The sequence below is a fragment of the Gadus morhua genome, chromosome 12, assembly GCF_902167405.1.
Source record: "Gadus morhua chromosome 12, gadMor3.0, whole genome shotgun sequence".
In the NCBI taxonomy this organism is placed as follows: domain Eukaryota; kingdom Metazoa; phylum Chordata; class Actinopteri; order Gadiformes; family Gadidae; genus Gadus; species Gadus morhua.
In genome coordinates, this window is record NC_044059.1 from 11,704,301 (window position 1) to 11,713,021 (window position 8,721).

The 8,721-nt window shown below is 49.3% G+C and overlaps 1 protein-coding gene across 1 annotated transcript in view; it reads left to right on the forward strand.

The window, feature by feature from the left end:
- LOC115555400 (DENN domain-containing protein 1B) overlaps nucleotides 1-3,253 on the forward strand; it is a gene marked incomplete at its 5' end in the record, with an annotated part of 3,308 nt that extends 55 nt beyond the window's left edge. Inside the window, 3 exons of the mRNA XM_030372243.1 lie at nucleotides 1-61; nucleotides 469-697; nucleotides 1,295-3,253. The exon at nucleotides 1-61 is cut by the window's left edge and continues 55 nt beyond it. Of these exons, the coding sequence (XP_030228103.1) occupies nucleotides 1-61; nucleotides 469-697; nucleotides 1,295-1,984 (980 nt within the window). The remainder of the gene's footprint in view (nucleotides 62-468; nucleotides 698-1,294) is intronic.
- Between the last annotated feature and the right edge of the window lie 5,468 nt (nucleotides 3,254-8,721).

Consider the following 8,721-nt stretch of genomic DNA (forward strand, 5'->3'; position numbering starts at 1 on the left):
GCATGGGCCTCCAGGACATGGGCTTCAGCTTCGACGACGATGAGCTGGACACCACCAGCAAGTACGGGCCTTCACTTCCTGTTTCCTGTTTTGTTTGGATTCGTGTCGGGTGTTCTCATATACTCATGATGACACATTGTTGTTGTTTTATTATGTATATTATGTTTATATTATTTATAGATTCATCGTGGCATGCAGAAAAAAAAAAGAGCATGTTTTAGGATTGTTTGCATTTTCAATCTATTTCCACTTTTTTGCCAGCGTCTCTTTACTCGAGGTAACACTGCCCCCAAGTGGTCAGTTTAATAACTGCCTCTGTGTAATACAATAGATATCCATGCCGTTGTCCCACCAAGCCCTCAATACAATGATGCAGTCTGCTTAACCGCTCCTAACCACTCACCCACCCACTCACCCACCCACTCACCCACTCACCCACTCACTCACCCCCACGCACCCGTTTTGCAGGCTCTCGTCAGAGGACAGTGGTGAGATGGGCTCCCTCATGGAGGACAGTGATGACTCGTACTCCCTAGAGCTGGGGGACATGGAGCCAGCGCCTGGGGGCCGCATGACCCTACTGGAGGAGATCATGGACTCGCTGAGCTCCAGCAAGGTGATGGACCAGGGCCGTCTCAGCGCCGCCAAGAGCCTGGACTTCCTCCGGTCCACCGAGGACGTGGGCTACGCTGGTCCAGTACGTACTACGGGGACCGCCTTGGGGGGGGGGGTCTGGTACGCACACCACTAGAGGTCCAGCGCCGGGGGGAAGGGGGGGGGGGGGGTGACGTTCAGAGTGGGTCCACGTCCACGTCATTGTCCCAGTAGGTGGCGGCAGTTAGCTGACTCGTCGGAACTAGCAACCAAGAGGTTGCTAGTTCGATCCCCCGGGCTCCTCCTAGCTGAGTCCATGAGCGAGATGCTTAACCCTAACTGCTCAGGGACGCCTCGACACTCTGCTGGGAGGAGCCGGGGATCGAACTAGCAACCGGGTGGTTGCTAGTTCGATCACCGGCTCCTCCCAGCGGAGTGTCGAGGTGTCCCTGAGCAAGGCACCTCACCCCGATTGCTCCCGACGAGCCGGCTGTCGCCTTGTGCGGTCGACTCCGCCGTCGGTGTGTGAACGTGTGCATGAACGGTTCGGACGAGAGCGTCTGCTAAATGCCCTAAATGTAAAGGTAAAACGTAAATTAAATGGGCAGTGTTAACAGATTGACATCAGAGTTGACATGTTGATTGATTTGATTGATTGATTTGATTGATTGGTTGATTGATGCTTCGTCTCTCCTCACAGAACATGTCTTCAGCTCCTTCTGACCCCAAAGCGGGCGGCGGCGGCGGCGGCGGCGGCGTCTCCGTCTCCGGGGGCGACGGCGGGGGGGCGGACGCGGGGGCGTGGCACCTGGGCCAGGACGACAGCGTCCTGCACGGGAAGCACCTGCCCCCCTCCCCCCGCCGCCACCCCAACAAGAGCAGCCTGCGGGGCCTCAACCGGCGGCCCCCCGTGGCCCCGCCCACCCGGCCCGTCACCATGATGTTCCCGGGCGTCGCGGCCGCCCCCCCGGGGAGCCCCGCCGCCACGCCGCCCACCCCGCGGTTCAACCCGTCCCGAGTCCGCCCCGGGGGTCCGCCCCCCCCCATCCCGACCAAGACCCCCGTGTCGCCCCAGCCCCCCACGCGGAACCCGGGGTCCCGGCCGGACCCGGAGGCCCCGAGGACGACCCCCCTGAAGCAGGGGACCGGGGGCCGGGGGGCCGGCCCGGGCGAGGCTCTGGTCCCCTGGGAGAGGGAGCCAGGCGAGCGGGGGGCTGCGGAGGCCCGGGGCCCGGTGGGCGGGGTCCGGGGGGAGGAGCCCCGGGAGGAACGCGGGCTCCTGGAGGCGATAGATTCCACCCTGAAGAACAGCCCCCAGCTGCCCCGGCTCCAGCTCAGCCGCGGTACAAACAACCTCGCCGGCGCCCAGCGCGAGCGCAGCAAGTTCTGAGAGGGTCGCCCCCCCCCCCCCTCCCCCCCTCTGTGTAAAGTCCCAGCGTTTCTACGGCTACGGCGACTGCTACTAACCGCGGCCATGTAACGGCCATCTTAAAAGACGATCCATACTAACCATCCTAACCCGGACGTTATCAAAGGTACCTCATGTTTCAGGTTTGAATATGCATTGCGTAGATATACTGTAGGATTTAAGAAGGGACGCCCACCTCGACAGCACGTCTGTGGAGCCAGTATTTAACCCCTCACCCCCCCCCCAATGTGTCCCCGACATTTCACCAGACTTTGCACTCGTAGATCAGGGAGGTACGACAGGTCAACGACGCGCGGTACTGACGTTTAGGCTACAAACGACGTCTGGGTTGTTAACGTAACCGTGGTTTACCGAGAAGGGCTCCCCGATCTAATGTTTGAAGGTCTGTCGATCATTACCGGATAAAGTTATCGACGCGAGAGACACAAGAGTCCGTCACAGATTGTTTAGAAGCGGCCTCTCTTCTGCCACCAGTAGTTCACACTGTGTCCCGCTGGGAAACCAAGCCTTATACCGCGCTGTGAATCGTCTGACGCTGTGTCTCACTACTCTTTAACGGGTACCGTGTTAACGGAAACGACAGACACGGCCGTCCTTTAACATCGCCTCCTGGGGTTAATAGAGTAGTTTAATATGTAACCAACCTTCACTGGAGTCTGATATATGCATACACTGAGCTACATTCACAATGGGCTCCGCTCGGTTCTGTTACAGAATACGAACATTCAGTTGCTACTTTTTATAAAAATATTAAAAAATGCAATAACGGCTCACTGTTAAATCACAGGAGTGCAATAGGAGTATAAAGTCGTTTATACTAATTAATAATCTTCAAATATATCCAACACCAGAGGCCATTTCCCTTCGGCCATTCTGAGGCTGAGGCTCAAACCAAATTAACCTTCATCTCATTCCTCTCTGTTCAGACCCCAACAGGTCAGAGATTTCATCTGTTTAGAGTGTATCCCCCCCCCCCCCCCCACCCACCCACCCTCACGGGGGGCAGAAGGTGGGGGTAAAGGGTTGGGGGTTCTTTCGCGGCTTTCTCCAGATTATGTTCCGGTCGTAATCCGATGCGGAGCGTGGCGATTGCACTGTAAACCGAGCAATACGTTTGTCGTTTTAAGAGTAGCTGTATGCCCGTAAAAAAGTGAAGCTAAAATGAATTCTCCCATGGAGAGAATGCTGCATTGTGGGGGATTCCCCCCCCCCCCCCCCCCCCCCCCCCCCCCCCCCCTGGCCCGGGCCAGCTCAGAGCAGAGGGAGAGCGATGGTGTCTGAATGTGCTTGTGTTGGGATTAGGATGTTTATGGTGAGTTGTTTTTATGATTTACAGCAGACACCCAGCCGCTGTGGGGGCTTTAACAACGCCCCCACCCCCTCTCTCTCCTTCTCCCATTCTGTGTTAACGATTGGCTCATAAAGCCCAGGGCGCACGTCTCGGAGGCCTGCGATTGGTCCATAGAGTTTCAAAACAAAAAGGAAAAAGGAAAAGGGAGACTTTTAGCCTTTTTTGTCTGCACACTCAAAAGAAACTATGCAACACTGTAAAACCCCCCCGAAAACACAACTTTGTTTTGACGAGGTCACGCCGGGTGTGTTTTATTTGAGTCCCGTCCTCTGAAATAGTAATAAGTCATAGTTCTGCGTTCCCTCGTTGGAGTCACAGAACGGTCCTCTGAGCTGTGTTCAGTGCAAGGTGTCCGGTTGTGTGGTGGTTGATGTGTGAGTGGTTTGGCCCTGGTGTTTGAACCTGTGTACGGTGTGCCTTACATGCAGCCCCGCACACTTCAACCACAATGACGCTCACCCCACTGGTTAAAGGCTACACTGGTAGTCCCTCTTTATTTTTGCTAAAACAAAGACCCCCATTAAACCCCCTTCCTTAAATCAAAGTGGTCTGAGTATTCATACAGGACTGCAGGCTTCGCCCAAGGATGAGGTAGAAGTAATCAGTTTGGGCACGGGATGTGACTGGTTGGTTTAAAATACTTAGAAAAGCTACTTTTTAATATATTGTTAGATGCTAGTTAAGTTCCTTGTTTGAAATTCAGTATTTTTTGCTTTTGTACGTTTCCAATAGTGGTCCACTCTTTTTAGAGCTTTCATGTGGTCTTGTTAACTTTATGGTTGATCTATTTCAGTTTTTCTTTCTTTTCTTATCCGCTCTTAACACCTCCTTCTTGCATTCTCAACTAAATATTAATACGGGTTTCTCGAACTTGAATATCGTTCATGTCGTAACGACCAGATATTATTTTCCGCTATCGCTAGACTTGTATTTTTGCTGTCTTGAGTATATTTCTGTATCTGATGCGGGGGGGGGTCGTATTACACTCATCCCAAAACGTTTGAATGTTTTAGATTTTATTTTTCTGAACAAGATGACTTTTATAAAACCTCTTCCCATGACCCATGACCATCACGCCATTAATTCAGATATGTGATGACGCCCGACACGTGTGTGCATGTTTGAGTGAGTGAGTGAGTGTGTGCGTGTGTGTGTGCGTGTGCGTGTGCGTGTGTCTGACCCTTAGATTATTCCATCTCAAGCCAGTGCTGATTCTCACCGCAAGTGACAGTCCATGTTCTCACTAACTGGTGCATGTATTTAAATATGTATTCAACAGACTAAAACCCTTGGTTTAATCTCAGTCGTGTATAGAACTCTGAAGGTACCGCTGATGTCATCAGTTGTTCCAGTATTAATCCCATCTATCCTGTGGGAATAAGAAGAGCTTAGTGTTTCAGAATGTTCCGGACGGTTCTGCTGTTTGGCATCAGGTACTGAGTCTTGATGATGTCATAGTGATGTCATGTCGGAGTCGTGACGACGTCATGTCTGAGGCATAATGATGTCATGATGTCATGATGATGTCATGTCTTAGTCGTGATGATGTCAGGTACTGAGCCGTGATGTTGTCATAATGATGTCATGTCTGAGCTGTGATGATGTCATGTCTGAGCATTGATGATGTCATGTCGTTGGCCTTGCTTTTGTTGCTTTTCTTTTGTTTTTAAATCTGCATTTTTCTGTGCGTGGGGTCTCCCAGCACACCACACGTCCATGACTACTGTAAGCCTGCTCAGAGCTGGTGTACATGAGTACCATAAGCCTGCTCAGAGCTGGTCTACATGACTACTGTAAGCCTGCTCAGAGCTGGTGTACATGACTACTGTAAGCCTGCTCAGAGCTGGTGTACATTAGTACCGTAAGCCTGCTCAGAGCTGGTGTACATTAGTACCGTAAGCCTGCTCAGAGCTGGTGTACATGAGTACTGTAAGCCTGCTCAGAGCTAGTGTACATGAGTACTGTAAGCCTGCTCAGAGCTGGTCTACATGAGAACTGTAAACCTGCTCAGTGCTGCTCTAAATTAGTACTTGAGTGGTGCGCCGAGTGGAGAAGGGTGTAGTTACTGAGTTCAACTTGACACTGTGGTCGCAGGAAGAGCCATACTCACTGTACGAAGGGGGCAGCGGAGCCTTCTGGGATATGAAGGTGTCCAGCCGCTCTCACTCCCTGCCCCTCGGAGTGTGTCCAAAATATTGTACGTGGAAAAAAATAACAGCAAACTAATGTTGCAATCGTTGAATGTGTTGTCATGACGACTGATGTGTCCTGTCTGGACTCACACTGGATGACAGAGGAGACCAGAGATGAGTCTCGTCTTTATGTTGTCTCTGCAAGGTTCTCATCAACCACCGGTCAATCATCTACCAATTACGGTGATGTAGCTGTTGATCAAAAATAATCATTGTTTATAATAGATTTATAATTCCATGCTTAGTGCAGACATTAAAATAATGCTTTCAGACATCTATATGACACAAAAAATATCTTTACATAAATATATATATGTCTATATAATATATATAGATGTATATATGACAAACTAAACGGTATTTTAACAGATTTCTTTGTCCTAGTCTATGCACTCCTGTTGCATGTGGTCCTTAGTGGACTTGTCTCTCGAGGTGGATTTGACGTGCTGGTGATGAGCAGCTAGCGATGAGCTGCGGTACACCACTGTAAGCACTGTGAATCGGAAATAAATTATATTGTTCATGTTTATGCAACCTTTGTAGTTTGCCTTTTATTTCAAGTACAGCTTTCATCATCGCTTAAAAAGAAAGGCTTCTAGAAATATACGAGACGGGGATGAGGTATTGAAGTGCAGCTTTGCAATGAATATCTAGTTACACAATTCTAATAATCCCAGACTACTAGTACTGGCACTGTACTTATCCATTCATTAAAACCCAAAATAAAAATGAATAAAAAATAAATATCACAAAACTGGTCAAACATATTCAAATCATACAAATCACACAAATGTACATCCGGCATGCAGTCATACAAAACATTGAAACAGTAGAAAATGCAGAGATTTAAATTATATACATACTGAACAATAATCAATGCTAGCATCTTCTGTCCAGTCCAGGCGCATCTCATTATTAAACTGAGAAACAAGTTAGGAGCTGATATCTAATATTCATACATTCATGCTGATTGAGAACATTATTTATAGCTGATCTGAAAGGGGTTGTGAGATATTCAGGGCTGCGTCTCCGCGACGGTGTTGAAGCAGGCCTTGAGCCTTTATTCATAAGAAAGTCGTACTGTGCTATAAATCTAAACATGTTATTCTTGGAGTAACCTGGGGCCACACACACTTCATGAATTCTGGATCTGGAAAGAATGACAGTACGACGGAGCATCGCACATTTATAGGTGCAGAAAGATTTGTGAGCTATAATCTTGTGTGGAATGAGCGATAATAAAATGTCATAGCAAGATGTACTCTAGTGAGTGAAATCACCTGTTCCAGTTGACCAGCTGATTCTATGTTTAGATATCTGCTCGCTCATTTCTGACCAATCATGGCATCATCCCTGATTGTTTGGGGGATCCATCTTGCCTGTCAATCATGCCTGTCAATCACATGTGTGCACACGCTAGAGAAATGTAGAGAGTGTGTATTTTTGGGTGGTTTATTTTTCAAAAGCTTTCTCTCTTCTACTCTCCGTTTTTAGCTTTATCGACATTTGACAATTTTCCAGTCTTGTCAGCGCTCTCACACGAGGCGCCACAGGGGGTAAAAGGCTCTGTTGCCCCCTCAGTTCAATTATTGTTTCCCCTTACTGTGTTCTGCCCCGCGGGGCGACGCGACAGTGGGTTCTCCCACTGTGTTTTAACGCCGCACCAAACAACCAGGTTTTCTCCTACGTCGCAAATACAAACCTTCCATCGGCCGATAAAAACTCACCTGCCAATTTGTGCGTTTCAACGAACACCACCCGAACAATCGAACACTAGCTCAGAGGAAATCAAACATGTTAGGCTGAATCTGGAATCGTTCCGACAAGGATTTGCGTCTTTCACTCCCAACACGCGTTTCAACCACAGGTCCACCGTGAGTCCGCTCCGACGAGGCTGCAGAACTGTCCGACTTCAAATTGTTCCCAAATCGGCCATGGATGAGTGGGCCCCACCCTTTATCGTGTTGAGGGCCCAGTCCTTAAACATCATGTTTAGGGCCCAATCATTAATCATCCTGTTGAGGGCCCCATCCTTAATCATCATGTTGAGGGGCGCCATCCTTAATCATCATGTTGAGGGCCCCATCCTTAATCATCATGTTGAGGGGCCCATCCTTAATCATGTTGAGGGGCCCATCCTTAATCATCATGTTGAGGGCCCCATCCTTAATCATCATGTTGAGGGCCCCCTCCTTAATCATCATGTTGAGGGCCCCCTCCTTAATCATATTGTTGAGGGCTCCATCCTTAATCATCATGTTGAGGGCCCCCTCCTTAACCATCATGTTGAGGGCCCCATCATTAATCATATTTTTGAGTGCCCCACCCTTCATCGTCATCATGTTGAGGGCTCCATCCTTAATCATCATGTTGAGGGCCCCATCCTTAATCATCATGTTGAGGGCCCCATCCTTAATCATCATGTTGAGGGCCCCCTCCTTAATCATCATGTTGAGGGCCCCATCCTTAATCATCATGTTGAGGGCCCCATCCTTAATCATCATGTTGAGGGGCCCCTCCTTAATCATCATGTTGAGGGCCCCCTCCTTAATCATATTGTTGAGGGCTCCATCCTTGATCATCATGTTGAGGGCCCCCTCCTTAACCATCATGTTGAGGGCCCCATCATTAATCATATTGTTGAGGGCCCCACCCTTCATCGTCATCATGTTGAGGGCTCCATCCTTAATCATCATGTTGTGGGTCCCCTCCTTAATCATCATGTTGAGGGCCCCATCATTAATCATATTGTTGAGGGCCCCACCCTTCATCGTCATCATGTTGAGGGCTCCATCCTTAATCATCATGTTGAGGGCCCCCTCCTTAATCATCATGTTTAGGGCCCCATCATTAATCATCATGTTGAGGGCCCCATCATTAATCATATTGTTGAGGACTCCATCCTTAATCATCATGTTGAGGGCCCCCTCCTTAATCATCATGTTGAGGGCCCCATCATTAATCATATTGTTGAGGGCCACACCCTTCATCGTCATCATGTTGAGGGCCCCCTCCTTAATCATCATGTTGAGGGCCCCCTCCTTAATCATCATGTTGAGGGCCCCGTCCTTAATCATCATGTTGAGGGCCCCCTCCTTAATCATCATGTTGAGGGCCCCCTCCTTAACCATCATGTTGAGGGCCCCATCATTAAT